Source organism: Bubalus kerabau, chromosome 6 (genome assembly GCF_029407905.1).
Source record: "Bubalus kerabau isolate K-KA32 ecotype Philippines breed swamp buffalo chromosome 6, PCC_UOA_SB_1v2, whole genome shotgun sequence".
Lineage (NCBI taxonomy): Eukaryota > Metazoa > Chordata > Mammalia > Artiodactyla > Bovidae > Bubalus > Bubalus kerabau.
The window spans coordinates 17,039,699-17,058,786 of NC_073629.1; the positions used below are offsets into that span (position 1 = coordinate 17,039,699).

At 40.2% G+C, this 19,088-nt stretch overlaps 1 protein-coding gene and 1 pseudogene across 2 annotated transcripts in view; both read left to right on the forward strand.

Annotated features, from left to right (window-relative positions):
* The window catches only part of NUP210L (nucleoporin 210 like), a 97,522-nt gene that overhangs the window by 68,054 nt on the left and 10,380 nt on the right, over positions 1-19,088 (forward strand). For both annotated transcript variants that reach the window (XM_055584197.1, XM_055584198.1), the window contains exons 21-34: positions 57-185; positions 857-984; positions 2,087-2,219; positions 2,655-2,717; positions 3,077-3,256; positions 3,603-3,683; positions 3,772-3,903; positions 7,606-7,764; positions 8,718-8,809; positions 9,998-10,172; positions 11,314-11,489; positions 12,115-12,332; positions 15,429-15,565; positions 17,255-17,381. In XM_055584197.1, the coding sequence (XP_055440172.1) occupies positions 57-185; positions 857-984; positions 2,087-2,219; positions 2,655-2,717; positions 3,077-3,256; positions 3,603-3,683; positions 3,772-3,903; positions 7,606-7,764; positions 8,718-8,809; positions 9,998-10,172; positions 11,314-11,489; positions 12,115-12,332; positions 15,429-15,565; positions 17,255-17,381 (1,930 nt within the window). The remainder of the gene's footprint in view (positions 1-56; positions 186-856; positions 985-2,086; positions 2,220-2,654; positions 2,718-3,076; positions 3,257-3,602; positions 3,684-3,771; positions 3,904-7,605; positions 7,765-8,717; positions 8,810-9,997; positions 10,173-11,313; positions 11,490-12,114; positions 12,333-15,428; positions 15,566-17,254; positions 17,382-19,088) is intronic.
* On the forward strand, positions 4,353-4,520 carry LOC129654711 (cytochrome b-c1 complex subunit 10-like; annotated as a pseudogene).

The following is a 19,088-nucleotide window of genomic DNA, read 5'->3' on the forward strand; positions in this document are numbered from 1 at the left end:
TGATATGCTTGGAGCATATTTGCTTCTTTATCCAGCTGCAATCTTCTTCCCTCTAGTTAGTTCCATTACATCCAGGAATTCTCACCTTGGAGGTCTATGATCTGTGTTTGGCTTTCTTGGGTCCAGCAATGGCTCACCTCATGGTGTCAGACATACAAGAGCTGGAGCTTGATCTGATTGATAAGGTAAGAAATGTTTGCTGTATCTCTTAAGGGAAGCAGGTGTCATTCTCACTCACTAGCGTCACTTAATATAGTCTGTGCTTAGCTACTGTGTGTATTTGTCAGGCCCTTTGATAATGTTAATGGAAATACCTGCCCTTAAAGAACACCATTCCAACATTAATATCATGATGAAGATAGAGTGTTAAAGAACAGCTTAAAAGAATACACATGCTGCTGCTGCTGCTAAGTCACTTCAGTCGTGTCCAACTCTGTGCGACCCCATAGACAGCAGCCCACTAGGCTCCCCTGTCCCTGGGATTCTCCAGGCAAGAACACTGCAGTGGGTTGCCATTTCCTTCTCCAATGTGTGAAAGTGAAAAGTGAAAGTGAAGTCGCTTAGTCGTGTCCGACCCTTAGCAACCCCATGGACTGCAGCCCACCAGGCTCCTCCGTCCATGGGATTTTCCAGGCAAGAGTACTGGAGTGGGGTGCCATTGCCTTGTCCGAAAAGAATATACATAGATTACGCTTACTTGCTCAAAGGCTGATCAAGAACATTTAGCATTAACCAAAGGGCTTGCCCGACTCTGTGCGACCTTGCCACCTCTGCATTAAACTGCCCTACGTAAATGAGATAGCTTTACTAAATTACCTTTGAATTTTTTTTTTTAATTTTTATTTTTAACTACCAGGTTGAAATAGGTAAAACTGTGTTAGTAACTGTGAGGGTTCTTGGCTCTTCCAAACGCCCATTCCGAAATAAATACTTCAGAAACATGGAGCTCAAATTGCAACTGGCTTCTGCCATTGTGACCCTGGCGTGAGTACCATTTCAATTCTTCTTTCTTCTTAAGTTTATTATCATGAGAATATCCCTCCTGGTAGCCTGGTTATCTCTCCCTTAGGTTATTTCAGATTTTCTTTTTTGTGTGTGTGTAATAAAGTTTTATTAAAGTATAAAGGAGATAGAGAAAGCTTCTGACATAGGCATCATAAGGGGGCAGAAAGAGTACCCCCCTGCTAGTCTTCAGCTGGATGTTATATAGTCACTGCTGCTGCTAAGTCACTTCAGTCGTGTCCGACTCTGTGCGACCCCATAGACGGCAGCCCACCAGGCTCCCCCATCCCTGGGATTCTCCAAGCAAGAACACTGGAGTGGGTTGTCATTTCCTTCTCCAATGCATGAAAGTGAAAAGTGAAAGTGAAGTTGTGTCTGACTCTTAGCGACCCCATGGATTGCAGCCCACCAGGCTCCTCCGTCCATGGGATTTTCCAGGCAAGAGTACTGGAGTGGGGTGCCATTGCCTTCTCTGTATTTCAGATTTTCTTCTTTCCTTTTTTGTCACAGTACAGCCCACATTCTCTTCCCACACTCAAGTCTCAACAAAATACCCCTTTCACATCTTCAGATGTCTTATTTTGGGACTAATATGTGTCTCATTAACACTTCTATTTTATGGAACTTCTTGGATGATATCCTTTGAGGATGCTTCAGGCTTGAGGACCTTCAAAAACTCTATCTAGTAGTAGAGGCACTGGTATTCCCCTCTGCAAAAGAAAAAATACCCAAATTCTGAGGCAATTTAGTATTTGTAGTTTTGCCAGGCTATGTTTATATTGCCCTTATTCCTTTGGAGACTTAGAACAAATATTTGCCCTTCAGGAGCTTCCCGCCATTGCTATGAACTTTGTCTTGACTCTGAAAGTTATTTTCTGGCAGTTCCTCTTAACCTGAGTTAAAATGAGCAGAAGACTGGGAATTCCCTGGGAGTCCAGTGATTAGGATTCTGCATTCTAAGGGCTGTACCTGAGTTCATTCCCTGGTTGGGGAACTAAGATCCCACAAGCATCTTAGAAAGATGTATAAGTGGCCAATCTTAAAAACAAATCTTTCTCACCTAGAAATTCATGGGTCTTTTCAGGCTAATGGAGGAACAAGATGAATACTCTGAAAATTATATCCTTCGAGCTATCACTGTTGGGCAAACCACACTTGTAGCTATTGCCAGGGACAAGATGGGGAGAAAATTCACATCAACCCCTCAACAAATTGAAGTAAGGAAATTATCTCATCCAAAATTCATACTTCATCTTGTTTATAAATTTATAAGTTTTATAAATGTCCAGTGGTTAGGACTCTATGCTTTCACTGCTTACATCATGAGTTCAATCCCTGGTTGGGGAACTAAGAGCCCACAAGTTGTGAAGTATGGCCAAAAAAAGTAATTGTAAACATAATTTTAATGACCACTTTTATTGCAGTGAGTGGATACATAATAACTTATTTAAGCATTTTCACTTAAGTAATTTGTAATTTTTTGCTATTAAAATGAAAATTTGTGTTATAAATAAAATAAAATACCTGTCTTTGTATACAACTTCATTGTACATAATTAGGAGTTTTTTTTCCCTTAGAATAAGCTGCATGATCATTTGTCGTGAAGTTGACTCTAGTTAACCACTGTTGTCCTTTTGGTTTTCTCCTTCAAGGTGTTTCCTCCATTTAGACTTGTTCCAGAGAAAATGACACTGATTCCAACTAACATGATGCAGGTGATCCTAAAGCCAAAAATGAGCCTTTCTCTTCATCCCACCTCTGTCCCACCCCAATACACATATACACCTCTTCCTGTTGGCCTTCCCTTGTCCACTCTCAACCAAGTACAACAGGATCTGATAAAGAAGAAAATTAGTATTTTCTTTGTTCTTTGATAATCATGGTATGAACTACTTCTTGGAATCCCATGGATTATTTATAGCACTTGTATTTCATCTGCATTTGAGCTGATATGGCATATGCTGGTTGGAAAGTGGGGGAAGGTGAAGAAGTTGAGTTGCTCAGACAGAATGTTGGAAAAGGAGATATGACTTCTCCTCAAACTCCAGCATTCACTGGTGTGTTTAAATTTCAGGTGATGTCTGAAGGTGGCCCTCAGCCTCAATCTATCATTCATTTCTCCATCAGTAATCAGACCGTGGCTGTTGTTAACAGGAGGGGCCAAGTTACAGGGAAGGTAGTTGGCAGAGCTGTGGTCCATGGCACCATTCAGACAGTAAATGAAGATACTGGAAAAGTCATTGTGTTTTCCCAGGTATCGGTTCTTTGTTCTGCTCTGCTTCTGCTCTTCCATCTGGGAGTCATATTGGGAGGTGGAGGAGGAAGTAGTGATGGGGAGAGTGTCAGTAGCCCATGGGAAATATGTAATCTTTAGTGAAAAACTCACTGAGTATTTGACATTGTTATGAGACATAGTCCCTATGCTTAAGAAATTGTTTCAAGAACAACAACAACAAAAAGCCCATATATATGGCATATTTTTGTTGTCATTGTTGTTGAATGCCCCCAAACAACAACAATCAAATGAGTTGTCATAAGCATCTGTCTACCCCACAGACATTCCCTGTTAGCCTAAGCTTGCTCTCCACCCTGTTGAGCAGGATGAAGTACAGATTGAGGTTGTACAGCTAAGGGCTGTTAGGATCCTTGCAGCTGCAACTCGACTCATCACAGCTACTGAGGTCAGTATGATGGTTCTGTTTCAGGTTCATTATGTTGATAATGCCAGCTGGACAGGAGGTATAGCACAAAACCACTCTTCCTTTTCAGATGCCAGTTTATGTCATGGGAGTGACCAGTACCCAGACCCCTTTCTCCTTCAGCAGTGCCAACCCTGGGCTCACATTCCATTGGTCCATGAGCAAAAGGGATGTACTGGATTTAGTGCCCAGGCATTCAGAGGTATGAACATATCTGTTAATATATTACCTTAGGGATTTATTTTATTTCATCCTTGGTTTTAGACTGACTTCCTTCTAAACTACACAACATTATTACTCTGTTTCTGATTGTTCTGTGAATGCTATAAACCTGAAAATCATATGAAGAACTCAAATTTGAGTATTCAGATAATACTACACAATATTTAACATACTTTGCTGGAAAGAACTCTTAAGAAAGCAATGCTTAAGAAAGCATTGCTTCCTTTGATACATTTGCTGTTATATAATGTTGCATTTGTGAACAAATAACTGTGTTACATGAATAATATATTATGAATATAAAGTATTTATACATAGAGTTTAAATATGTGATATAATCTTTCAACATACTCAGACATACTTAATTATATTAATAATCATGTTTGTGTTACATGATGGGCAGTTGACATTAAGACTTGAGGAAGCTGGATGCTGAGCACATTTCTGGGCCCATGCAACTAGGAGCTGGGGAAGAACTGGAATCTTCCCTCGTGCATGTAGGGTGCTATGGGTGTCATAGGGCTTGTGTGGGCCACCAACTGGCAACTGATTCTGGACTGAGTACCTTATATCAATGGCAAATTTAAGGACAGTTAATTAAACTGTTCTTCCACGGTGGTACCGGCTTCTCCAAATTCAGCACCTGCTGCTTTTGAAATGCCCATAGCCCCTCATGATGGCCACTGAGGAAATCCACAATGCAACATGAATCTTTATGTTTTTTTTTAAATAGCCTTTATACTTTAATGCATTTAGCACTTACTCTGAAATCTGGAAAAGAAAAAAAATGAAGTGGATACTACAGACAAATTTTACCTTTATTACCTGATCATCAGTTTAATGGAACCCACCCAAGATGGTCCAGGATCAGTGGCAGCCACCTAGGTCTGGTCTTTACCTTAGGAAGAAGAAACTTGGGATCAAGATACCCAGAAGGTCACAATTCAGTGCCTACAAAAACAAAGAATTAGAGTTAGACCTTAAAAGAGATCAGAGGGGTTATAGAAGCTACAATTAGTCATTTCTGGAGCTAGTTACAAAGAAAAGTATGGAAAAATTTAAAAATTTCCAATTTTCTGAAAATATCCTAGATCTATAATCTAAGGAAACTCTAGTGGTTGGGTCTTCTGTCATGGACTCCACAGAGCCTGGTTTTACTTGGAACTGAAAAGGGATATAACTATACTTATTTGGTAGAGTTCTGCAGAAGGATTTGGCTTTTTTTCCAAATAGGAAAAAAAGGGATAGCAAATAGGAATTGTGTGAAAGGAAGGGATGGCATAAGCCTTATTAGCACCTGCTCTACTTTTTCCTTCCTTTAATTTTCTTGTCTAAAGAAGCACTCTTTTCTCTAACAGAAGAAATGATTGAGAGCTACACAAAGATTTTCTTCCCCAGCTTTTGACCTCACATAGACAAACTGGGTGATGAAATGGGCAAATACAAAGGTCTGTAACGGTCAGTGCATTTGGCAATTCCATGGATCTGTTTCTTGCTTCAACAGTGCTTGGATGGAACAGACCCAAGGACACTCCCTTGCCCCAGCCTCCTACCACCTGCCAACCTTTTTTCCAGTTGCAACAACTTGAATCAGTCACTCAGCTGTCCGCGATCACCAGGGACCAGCCAACATCATTTTTTGAGCTTAACTCCTTATTACCGATCAACTATGAACTCCTAGATTTGTCATAATTATTCCACTGACATGGAGTCTATCATCAACCACCTGGTCAACAAGCATCTGTGGGCCTCCTACACCTACCTCTCCGTGGAATTCTATTTCAACTGCAATGATGTGGTTCTGGAGGGCATGGGCCACTTTTTCCACAGTGTGGCTCTGGAAGGCATGGGCCACTTTTTCCACGAATTGGCTGATGAGCAGGGCGAGGGCTACGGGCATCTCTTGAAAATGCAAAACCAGCACAGTGGCTACACCCTCTTTCAAGACATGCAGTAGCATCTGAAGGTGAGTGGGTAAAACCCAGAATCCTATGGAAGCCTCTGCACTCATGGAGAAGAACCTGAGCCAGGCCATTTTGGATCTCCATGACCTGGGTTCTGCCCATGCAGACCCCCATCTCTGTGACTTCTTAGAGAGCTGTGTCCTAGATGAAGAGGTAAAACTCATTAAGAAAATGGTGATCACCCGACCAACCTCCACAGGTTGGTTGGTCCACAGATTGAATTGGGTGGGTATCTCTTCTAAAGGCTCACCCTCAAGCATGACTTGGAGCCTCTGGAGCCCCGCAGCCTTTGACAAGTCCCTCTGGGGTCAGGGCTTTTGCATGACACCAGAAGCCCTTCTCGATAACCAGTAAGGCAGCTTTTCAACTATCCTGGAGCCCTCTCCCAAACCTTGGACCAAATGGAAACATTAAAACTTATTTGCAGCAAAAAAGGAAGAAAGGTCTCTAATGTCCTACAAGGTAGACTTCCTGCACTGTGGTGTCACCATTTAGAAATTCAGTTGAATTAAACAACTATAAAACACTTGTTCTTTAGCATAAAACTTTCTTCCAGACAATTGATCAAAATCTACACAATGGAAACAGGTATTTTTATGTAGGGATGGAGGGAATGGTGATTTTGGAATTTGGAACTCCTGAGTCAAGTGAGCAAAGGAAGGCCTTGAGGGCTCCAGACAGCAAAAAGGCAGAGGAGACAGGACATGAAATGAATGATAGAAATGGAATTGCCAAAAAGATAGGCAAGTGCCTACTTCAGCGTTTGCCTTAGTGTTGGACCTCCCTTCTCTCTCACCAGAAGTCCGTCAAGGTCTAATCCTCATCTAGTCTAGACTAGAATGGAAGTAAAGCAAATAGAGAAATTGTCAGCTAGTTTTAACATTGTCCTAAACAGGGGCTTCCCTTTCTTGTCCTCTTCCTCCCTTGCTATCACTCTGAACTCCAGGAGTAGATTGCCTAACTTCTCTCTGATCTCAGGCTCTACTGTCTCAACCCATTTAGGAAACCCCTTTTTTCATTTGCATTCTCCTATCAATTAATTGACTTCAAGATGAGAATTCTTGTAGAGGAATCTTTCCAGAATTAGTTGAGCATTGAACACATAAGTGTACTTTAGGGGTGACTGTGTTGCTGGGAATATGAAAAGAAACAAATATGAAAAAACCCTGGGGGAATTCCCTGGTGGTCCAGTGATAAGGACTTGGTGCTTTCACTGCAGGGGACCTGGATTCAATCCCTGGTTGTGAACTAAGATCCCACAAGCTGTGTGGTGTGGCCACAAAAAGAAAAAAAAAAAGAAAAAATGGGCTTCCCTGGTGACACAGTGGATAAGAATCCGCCTGCCAATGCAGGGGACACAGGTTTAATCCCTGGTCCAGGAAAATCCTAAATGCCATGGGGCAACTAAACCGCTGCACCAAAACTACTGAAAACCATGCATCCTAGAGCCCATGATCTTCAACAGGAGAAACCACCACAAAGAGAAGCCTGCACACCACAACTAGAGGATAGCCCTCACCATCTGCAACTAGAGAAAACCTGCGTGCAGCAGTGAAGACCTAGTATAGCCATAAATAAATAGATAATTTAAAAATTTTTAAATGAAGAAAGAAAATAAGCCTGGGACTCTAATTCTTCTGGATAGCTATTTTCAACAAAGAGGGAAGGGCACAGTGTTTATTCATGAATATTTCTTAATCCATCCCTTTCCTGTCTAGGTTTTTCTGCAACTTCCAGTAGAGAATAACTTTGCCATGGTTGTCCACACAAAAGCAGCTGGTCGGACCAATATCAAAGTCACTGTCCACTGTATGAACAGTTCATCTGGACAGTTCGAGGGGAATTTGTTAGAACTGTCTGATGAAGTTCAGATCCTGGTAAGATCCCAAACCTAAATCTTGTTTTTGTTTATCAAGGAGAAGAAAGTTATATTCTCTTATATTCCATGAAGAGTTTGTCTGGATAGAGATAGAGAAATTGCTAGAGGGATCTCTAAAATAGGCTTAGGGTTTCTAGATCTTTGTTATTTCTGCTAATTGTTTGTCTGTGGGTATTGACCTTACAAACTACAACACATGCATTCAACTCCCAACACAATGAATAGTATACAAACATATACAAACACCACGATAGCGAAAGAGGAATTAATTTCTGATTTATTCTGCCTAACATAGATATTATGATACATTCCGTTTAGCTATATTCACAGGTAGAATGAAATCCTGTCCTAACTTCTGGTAAGGTGTAAGAGTATGAAGTTTCTATAGATGTATTCAAGCTGAAAGTTAAATGGCCCTACTGTTTTTAGAATTCAAAAAAAATATATATTTTTTATAGAGGAAATAAGTTTCTCTACCTCTGAATTTGGGATTAATTTTTTTTCTTTTCTTTTTATCTTTTGTTTTGGCTTTGGTTCCCTAATTCAGTGAGGGGTAGAGGAAAAAGCACTTTACTGGGAGGTAGAAAACCTAAATAGTGCCCTTGCTAATTTAATACTAGAGGTTCTTCATTCTCAAATCTCTGTTTAGATTACTAGAACTAAAATTAGAAATTTCAAAATCATTTTATACTAATATCTAAGTAATATAGGGGATATGGTAAGTGCAAAAACTATGCCTAGTCCCTTGTAGTCAGAAACAGGCTATGTTAGGTTATATGTTCTAGACTACCTAAATATGTTTTAAATGCCTGGCTCATTTTGGAAAGCAATATTGTGGAACGTGGGCTAAATTGCAGTCAGGCAGACTTGATTTGTAGTTTGTCCATTTGTGAGTAAAGGTCATCATTTGTCTTTTCCAGAAATGAGGAAAGCATCATTTTCTCATTCCAGGTGTTTGAAAAACTTGAACTTTTCTATCCAGAGTGCCAACCTGAACGAATTCTGATGTCCATGAATTCTCAGCTCAAACTCCATACCAACAGGTAAGGAGAATAGAGAAGAAGATAGGCTAGGATCTAACTTTACCCTCAGTGAAACACTGCACATGAAAGAACCATTGCCTTCTAGGTGATTTTTCTAACCCACAAATAAATTTTTTAGTTGAAGTGAAATTCACATAACATCAAATTAAATTGTCTGATTCAGTGATGTTTAGTACATACACAGTATTGTGCAACCATCACCTCTAGTTTCAAAACATTTTCATTATCACCAGAGACCCATACCCATTAAATACTCACTCACCATTCTCCTCTCCTCTCAGTCCCTAGCAATCACTAATCAGCTGTCTCTGTGGATTTAAATATTGTATGTTTCATGTAAATGAAATCATACCATGTGACCTTTTGTGTTGACTTCTTGCAGTTAACATGATTTCAAGGTTCATCCATGCCGTAGCATGTATGGGTGCTTCATTCCTTTTTATGACTGAATAATATTCCATTGTATGACTATACTACGTTTTGTTTATCTAATTGTCCATTGGTGGACCTTTGGTTTGTTTTCACTTTTTAGCTATTGTGGATAGTGCTGCTATGAACATTCATGTACAAGTATCTGTTTGAATACAGTTGTCCCTTGGCATCCACCAAGGATTGGTTCCAGGACCCACCCTTGCCCCCAAAATCTGCAGACTCAAAGATCCATTATATAAAATGGTATAGTGTTTATAGTGCATTATAGGTTATAGTACATACAACCTATGCTCGTCTTCCTGTATACTTTAAACTATTTCTAAATTGCTTAAAATACCTAATACAATATAAATGTTATGTAAATAGTCACCAGTCCAAGGCAAGTTCACATTTTTGCTGCACATTTTTGCTGCAAAGTTTCACATTGCTTTCTGGAACTTTTTGAAATTTTCCGTCTGTGCTTGGTTGAATCTGTGGTTGCAGAACCCACAGATGTGAAAAGCTGACTTTACCTGTTTTTAATTCTTTTCACCGAATAATTTTTTAATGATAAATATATAATAGTATTTGATTTTTAAGGAGATAAGCATAATCCAAAGGCTGACTTTTACCTGAGGAACAAATAACTACACAACAAGGAGAATCGAGCAGTTTTCTGAGTACAGCCTCTAACAGTGATCTAGGCAATTGCTACTCCTTTTTTTCTGATCAGTCAGAGCCCCCAAGAGATGCCACTTGCCCCCATTTATTCCCTAGGGAAGGGGCCGCCTTTGTGAGTTCCCGTGTTCTCAAGTGTTTCCCTAATTCATCTGTCATTGAGGAGGATGGTGAAGGGCTCCTGAAAGCTGGTTCCATTGCAGGTACTGCTGTGTTAGAAGTCACTTCTACAGAACCTTTTGGAGTAAACCAAACAACTATAACTGGGGTTCAGGTGAGTTCAGGGACTTACTCAAAAAAATAAAAGGAATACCATGGCCTTAAGAGGCAGATTTACTTTGTTTAGAACTAGAAACTTCTCTGGAAGTCAGAAATGAACTGTAAGATAAAAGGACAATCTTGACATGAACCATCAAATTAAAGTGGACTTTAGAGTCCTTGTTATAAAAGACAATCTCAAAATGGTATGACTGTTTTCTGAGCAACTTTGGCAAAAGGATTGGTATGGGAGAAATGCAGAACTATTACTATCAAAATTAGGCTTTTTGATATGTTTTAAATGTTTTTAGACTTTTAAAAAAAAATTAGAAGAGACCTTAGAAGTAAGTTAGTCTAAAACAAAATGTTTGGAGCATTAAAAATGTAGTATGTTCCAGCCTTGTGTTGCTCCTTTTATGTATATTTTTTTTTACGCACCACAAAAACCCTATTATACAAGCATCATTAGCCCTATTAAACTGATAAGAAATATAAAACCTAGAATGGTTAAATGAAGATATGAAATGATAAAGCTAGGTTTCAAAGCTGGACTTCCCTTATTGTATCACAGTGTTTTACTTCCCTTACTTTATCTGTTATAGTACAAAAACACAATCTATAGTATTCTTGATAAGTTATCAATTACTTAACAATAAATAATACACTCTTCACAAAAGAGGAAATACAGTCCATTCCTCAAAAAACTCCAGCTTTGCTTCATATTTCTGCTGTTAAAATCATTAAAAGAGGCTTCCCAGGTGGCACAGTGGTAAAGAATCCACTTGCCAATGCAAGAGATGCAAGAGACATGGGTTTGAACCCTCAGTTGGAAAGATCCCCTGGAGAAGGAAATGACAACCCATTCCAGTATTCTTGCCTGGAAAATTCCATGAGCAGAGGAGCCCAGTGGGCTATAGTCCATGGAGTCACTAAGAGGCAAATATGACTGAGCAGCTGAGCACGCACCGATAATTAAAAGCCATTTCCTGTACGGTCATATTTCTTTTTCACTCTGATTTAAGTCATCTGAAATCAAGAGCTAGCTACTTCCTACAAAAGAGGAACATGATTTTTATCGCTGATTGTAAGTCTCAGAATATGGTCATAGTCCCCTCCAGTGCATTCTGCTCTGTACCAATAGGTTTTGTCTCCCACAGGTAGCACCAGTGACATACCTGCGAATGAGCAGCCACCCCAGGCTATACACGGCTCAAGGAAGGACCCTATCAGCCTTTCCCTTGGGCATGTCTCTTACCTTCATTGTTCAGTTTTACAATAGCATTGGAGAGAAATTCCACACACACAACACCCAGCTTTATCTGGCTTTAAACAGGTATGGAAAGCAAAGGAGTGGTGTTATCGCTATGGCAGAAATCTTGTAGATTAGCCTGGTATAAGCAGCACTAGTAAATTCCTCTTATGCACTTGGAATCTGATCTTTCTTTCATTAAGATAGGGAGGGACAGTTGACTTTAATATTGGGACTTCCCTGGAGGTTCAGTGGTTAGGACTCCATGCTTTCACTTCTATGGGCCTGGGTTCAATCCCTGGTTGAGGAACTAAAGTCACACATGGTGGTATGACCAAAAAAGCAACAAAACAAAAAACTATCTGCTTTTTTAAAAAATGGGGGAAAGACCAGAATTAATTATTCAATGAAGAAGATTTTTAATATTTGAATTTGATAAGTCCTAGTTCATATAAAACTCCTATAAGGAGCCAACTGGAGTATTATCAAAAAGCCAAACTGGAAAAAAAATTTTTTAAGAAAAATAGCCTAGCTGGGCACCACGTATATAAATGTAATAGACCTGATCCCTGGCCCTAGTTGTTTACTCTCCACTGTAGAATTCCATCTGAATTCATTTGAGCTATTGAATATAAAATGTTGTGATAGGGTCTGGCTCCAGAACTGTTGACTCTTTTCAGAGATTTCTACCTTTCATGTCTACTTTCAGAGATGACCTGCTGCTCATTGGACCAGGGAATAGGAACTACACTTACATGGCCCAGGCTGTGAACAGAGGGGTGACACTTGTGGGGCTCTGGGACCGGAGACATCCAGGCATGGCAGATTATATCCCTGTTCCTGTAGAGCATGCCATCGAGCCAGACACCAAGCTTACGTTTGTCGGAGATGTCATCTGCTTCCGTACTTACCTCCTCAACCAGAACGGTTTGGATACTTTCGCTTTCTCAACCTCACAACTGACAGGATTAGAAAGCAACTCATCCCTTAGAGGATTTCTCTCTGAGAAAGAAAATACTTGAGTGTATTTTATTATTTTTCATGTTAATTGATAATTCTTAGTTTAGTGCCCATTTCTCTCCATAGCCAGCTGACTAGAAGTCAGCCAGTAATATTTATCAAAAGTCTATTGAACACATAGGCAGTGCGGAGTACCATCCCTTCTTCTCCACTCCTAGCTTCTGAAGGAAGATAATTGCAAAGTTGAACATCAATAAAGGATGAGATGAAAGGAAGGAAAAGACAATAAGGCTTTAGTTCTAAGAACCAATTGTGTGTACACTGTTTTGTGAGGCAACTTTAAAGGCCTAACTTCCATGTATACCATCACTGAAAGAAGGTTTGGCCTTGCACTGGGCTACAGTATACTCATGATCAACAACGTATTTCTGTTCTAAGAAGTACTGTTGAGTTACAGAAAATCAGTCTTGGCTTTGGAAATGTGTTATATCTTTAGGCTCACAGGTAGCATATCCCAAAATGGTATACACGGACTGGTTGTATGCAATCAAATAATCCATCCAAGTAAGGCTGGCTGGGGTGGTATGTGGTTTGGGTTTTGCATCCTCTTTGGGGAATTATGGATACATGTTATTTGGGTAAAGTGATGTAACATCGGACCTGACTTTAACATTAACCATATATTTTGGACTTGATACAGAGGGAACTCTATTCAGCCTGAGTCAAATCCTCCAATCCTGACAACTGACTTGTAAACAACCACTACTTATTAACATGTAATCCAGGGTCAGTGAACTAACTGCTTACTATACCATGACTATTAATCTTTTGTTGATGAAACAGAGGCTTAAAAAAGGAAAACTTCCTTTTCCTAGGTTCTGTCAGGATGGTCACTCTTGTCATCCACTCTGGAATTTTGGGTCATCTCAAGTCAGTACCACTTTGGATGAGGATGCAGAAGGGCCACATTCGAGGATCAGTAATCCAATCTAATATTTGACATTTCTCTAGCACCTTGGGACTTAAGCCAAAGTAAACTAATCCTCTCTTCTGCCAGCTGATACTTGCTTGCAGTCTTCTTGCTGATATCAATCAGTAGTTTAAAGCAGATTCATTGTAGCAGGGTCTATACAAAGTTTCAGTTCAGTTCAGTTCAGTTCTTCAGTCATGTCCCACTCTTTGCAACCCCATGAATCGCAGCATGCCAGGCCTCCCTGTCCATCACCAACTCTCGGAGTTTACCCAAACTCACGTCCATAGAGTTGGTGATGCCATACAGCCATCTCATCCTCTGTCATCCCCTTCTCCTCCTGCCCCCAATCCCTCCCAGCACCAGGGTCTTTTCCAATGAGTCAACTCTTTGCATGAGGTGGCCAAAGTATTGGAGTTTCAGCTTCAGCATCAGTTCTTACAATGAACACCTAGGACTAATCTCCTTTAGGATAGACTGGTTGGATTTCCTTGCAGTCCAAGGGACTCTCAAGAGTCTTCTCCAACACAACAGTTCAGCATCAATTCTTCATTGCTCAGCTTTCTTCACAGTCCAACTCTCACATCCATACATGACCACTGGAAAAACCATAGCCTTGACTAGACGGACCTTTGTGGGCAAAGTAATGTCTCTGCTTTTGAATATGCTATCTAGGTTGGTCATAACTTTCCTTCCAAGGAGTAAGTGTCTTTTAATTTCATGGCTGCAGTCACCATCTGCAGTGATTTTGGAGCCCAGAAAAATAAAGTCTGACACTGTTTCCACTGTTTGCCCATCTATCTGCCATGAAGTGATGGGACTGGATGCCATGATCTTAGTTTTCTGAATGTTGAGCTTTAAGCCAACTTTTTCACTCTCCTCTTTCACTTTCATCAAGAGGCTTTTGAGTTCCTCTTCACTTTCTGCCATAGGGGTGATGTCATCTGCATATCTGAGGTTACTGATATTTCTCCGGGCAATCTTGATTCCAGCTTGTGCTTCTTCCAGCCCAGCGTTTCTCATGATGTACTCTGCATATAAGTTAAATAAGCAGGGTGACAATATACACCTTTGATGTACTCCTTTTCCTATTTGGAACCAGTCTGTTGTTCCATGTCCAGTTCTAACTGTTGCTTCCTGACCTGCATATAGGTTTCTTAAGAGGCAGGTCAGGTGGTCTGGTATTCCCATCTCTTTCAGAATTTTCCACAGTTGATTGTGATCCACACAGTCAAAGGCTTTGGCATAGTCAATAAAGCAGAAATAGATGTTTTTCTGGAACTCTCTTGCTTTTTCGATGATCCAGCAGATGTTGGCAATTTGATCTCTGGTTCCTCTGCCTTTTCTAAAACCAGCTTGAACATCTGGAAGTTCACAGTTCACATATTGCTGAAGCCTGGCTTGGAGAATATTGAGCATTACTTTACTAGTGTGTAAAAACTTCCCTGGTGGCTCAGATGGTTAAGCATCTGCCTCCAATGCAGGAGACCAGGGCTTGATCCCTGGGTTGGGAAGATCTTCTGGAGAAGGAAATGGCACCCCACTCCAGTACTCTTGCCTGGAAAATCCCATGGACAGAGGAGCCTGGTAGGCTATAGTCATGGAGTCGCAAAGAGTCGGACACGACTGAGCTACTTCACTTCACTTCACTTTACTAGCGTGTGAGATGGAGTGCTATTCCTATGTGTAAAAGATGTTTTTCTTTTTCCTAAGGAGAACAGTTATATTCTCCAAGTAGCTTTTGTGATTCTAAGTTCAGCAGTTCCTATTTTGTTTTGCTGGCATGAAGGGGAACCCAACATTAGGAAAACAAAGTTAGGGACTTCCCTGATAGTCCAGTGGTTAAGACTCTGTGCTTCCATTGCCGGGGCATGGGTTCAATCCCTGGTCCAGGAACTAATATCCCCACATGCCACGTAGCACAGCCAAAAATGAAAAAGAAAACAAAGTTATCCTCACAGCTGGGTGCTCCTCCTGGGAAGGGATATATGAATGCTTAAATGGTCTACTGACTTGGATTCTGAGTAAGGTGAGAGTGACCATCAAATTATATCAAAGGTTGCAGTCAACTGCTTTCTCTTGTCTTTTCCTAGGTGAACCCGGGATGTGGATGATTTCTGCTGACAATATTCTACAAACAGACATTGTCACTGGGGTAGGAGTGGCCAGGAGTCCAGGAACAGCAACTATCTTTCATGACATCCCAGGACTAGTGAAAACATATCGAGAGGTAAACTTAATGATATGAGACGAGCCCATGGGTGTTCCTTGGTGGCCTAGTGGTTAGAATTCCAGGCTTTCACTGCCATGGAGCAGGTTCCAGCTCTGGTTGGAAAACTGAGATTCCACAAGAGTCTAAAGTAACTATTTCCACATATGGGAATATATATATAGAAAGCACATCCTATTAAAAGAAATATACTCATATATCAGATACAAAACCAGACAACAGACTTTATTGAAACATAGATAATTTAAGCATAGATTAAGGTTCTTAAACAAAGGAATGACTAGTCTGATTTATAATGTAAAATATCACTGTGGCTACTGATTGGTACTAGACTGTAGGGACAGGAGTAGAAGCTGAGAGACCAGTTATTGCAGTTCCCAGCTGAGATATGATGGTGGATCAGAGTGACAATTGAGGAGGTGGTGAAAAGTTGATCAGATTCTAAATAGAATTTTATAGGTATAGTTGATACAGTTTCCTGACAGATTATATGTAAAGTTCAAAAGAATCAAGAATGACTTAAGGTTTTTCTATTGAATAACTAAAAGGACAGGACAGAATTGTCATCAACTGAAATGGTTAAGACTGTAGGTAGAACAGTTTTGGAGAAAAGATCAATTTTTGGACACATAAAGTTGGATGTCTGTTAGATGTCAATTGGCTGTGTTGAGGTAGCTAGATATAAAAGTCTGGAAATTATTGGCATAGAGATATTTAACACCATAAGATCACCAAGAGAGTGAGTGTAAATAGAGAAGAGGTCCAAGAGCTAAGTTCTGGAAACACCAGTATTAAGACCCCTGAAAGGGGACTTCCCTGGTGGTCTAGTGGTTAAGACTTCACCTTCTAATGCAGGGGTTTTGAGTTTGATCCCTGGTAGGGGAGCTAAGATCCCACAGGCCTAGTAGCCAAAAACAAAACAAAAAAAGGACCAAAACATGAAACGGAAGCAATATTGTAACACATACAATAAAGAATTTTAAAAATTGGTCCACATCCAAAAAAAAAAAAAAGACCCCTGAAAGAAGAATAAGAACCAAAAAGGGAGATTTATAGGAATTTATAAGATTTATAAGAATGACTGGGGAAGTGGGAGGGAGTGGGAATACTGGTGTCCAGGAAGCCAAGTAAAGAAGGTATTTCAAGGAGGAAGAATGGTCAACCATATGAAAGCTACTGATGGGTCAAGTGTGAGGACTGAGAGATGACCGCTGTTTTTGCAATATGGAGGCTGGTGACTTTGATGAGTTGCTTCAGTGGAATAAAGGGACTGGAAGTTTGACTGGAGAATTGAAAAAGAGAACTTGGAGATAGTCCTCTTCAAGGAGTTGGAGTCAAGAGTTTGTTTCACTGATCGCTTTTAAAATGGGAAAAAAAATGGCTTAGGAATGATTTAGTAGAGAAGGAAAACCTGACATGGGAGTAGGAAAAATTGATTAATAGGGAATCATACACAGGGAAGATATGTCAGAAGGAATAAGGGACAAAGATCTCCTTTTAGAAAAAAATGTTATTTTCTTCTCAAAAGTAAACAGATTTTGTGGTTTTCAAAATATGTGATCACTAGAAGGGCAATTTGCTCTTATGTGAAACAGATGCTTTTAGCTAAATAAATTATGAGGGTTGGAGAGGAAGGGAACCAGATTCTCTAAGAACCTAGGTTCTAATTTTCCTTTGGTTTGCTAACAGGTGGTGGTCAATGCATCATCAAGATTAACACTCAGTTATGACCTCAAGACTTACCTCACCAATACCCCCAATTCAACTGTGTTCAAGCTGTTCATCACTGCTGGCAGAAATGGTATCAATCTTAAAGGTCAAGAATCTCTTTATAGTTCTGGGTGATTATTGCCACCTTTCCTGTCCTCTGTCAATTAATTCACCTCTTTGGATTAGCAATCCAAGTTTTCTTTCATTTCAAAATTGATTCTACTTTTACAACAGAATCATTGAGAGCTGTGAGATCTCAGAATTATGACTGGATTAAGGTTTTAAAATAGGCTCAATCTAGTCACTGCTGTCTTTCTGCTTGTAACCCTGCCAGAGAACAGGAGGTAGCCTAGACCAAGAATTTCCAAACATGGATGATTTTCAAGGTTACCCCAAGAAATCTTTAAAAATTACAAATTCTTAGGCTCCATCCAGAGATTTAGTAAGTTTGGGATAAAGCGTAAGATACAATTCTTTTAAAGCTTCTCCAGATTTGAGAATTGTTGGACTAGATAATTACGTGAAATGTTATTTGCTCAGCAAATTTGCCTTGTGTTTTTCTTTCTTCGTTTTGTATTGGGCCATAATTTACTGTCAAAAAATAGGGGAGGAGGGCTTCCCTGGTGGCTCAGTGGTGAAAAACCCACGTGCTAGTGTAAGAGCCACAGGCTTGATCCCTGGTCCAGGAAGACCCCACATGCCAAGGAGCAGCTAAGCCCATGTGCCGTAACCATTGAGTCTGTGCTCTAGAGCCCAGGAACTGCAACTCCTGAGCCATGCACCGCAACTACTGAAGCCCGCATGCCCTAGAGCCAGTGCTCTGTAATAGGAGAAGCCCCTGAAATGAGAAGCCTGTGCACCACAACTAGAGAGTAGGCCCCACTCGCTGCAACTGGAGAAAAGACCATGCGGCAGCGAAGACAAGAACAGCACCGCCAGAAATAAATAAGTAAAATTATTTTTTAAGGTGGGGGGAGGAGGAAAGATAACTAAAATATAAGAAGCTCCCAATAGATTCCAAATACTGTTAGGAATTTTTATACCTTTTATCTCATTTAACAATCTCATCATGTAGTAATTATCATCATTTTAAAGATGAGAATACTGGGGCAGAGAATGGATTGGGAGATTGGGATTGACATATATATACTACTATGTATAAAAGAGATAACTGATGAAAACTGACTATACAGAGAACTCTACTCAGTGCTCTGTGGTGATCTAAATGGGAAGGAAATCCAAAAAAGAGGGAATATATGTGTGTATACATATAGCTGATTCACTTTGATGTACAGCAGAAACTAACACAACATTGTAAAGCAGCTATACTCCAATAAAATTTTTTTTAAAAGATGAGAGTACTGGGAATTCCTTGGCGGCCCAGTGCTCTCACTGCTGAGGGCCTGGGTTCAATCCCTGGTCAGGGAAAAAAAAAAAGATGAGAATACTAAGAGCAAGTAATTTGTACAAGGTAACAAACCAGTTAGTGGCAAGAGTAGTAAATATGTTCCACTCCAAAGTCCATGTACATCCTTTCATTCATCTTTTTGTTTCTATAGAACAAATTCCAGATTTGGGGGGTGGGGGTGGATGGAGGGATAGTGGGGGGTGAGAAAACATGCAAAACCAACCAGAGAAGTCCAGAATAGAACAGAATATAATGGTCTATAAACCTTAAGATGATTTAAACTCTATTGACCTTTAAAAATATATATTTATTTATTTACTTGGCTGTGTTGTGTCTTAGTTGCAGCATGTGGGATCTAGTTCCCTGACCAGGGATGGAACCTGGGCCCCCTGCATTCAGAGTACA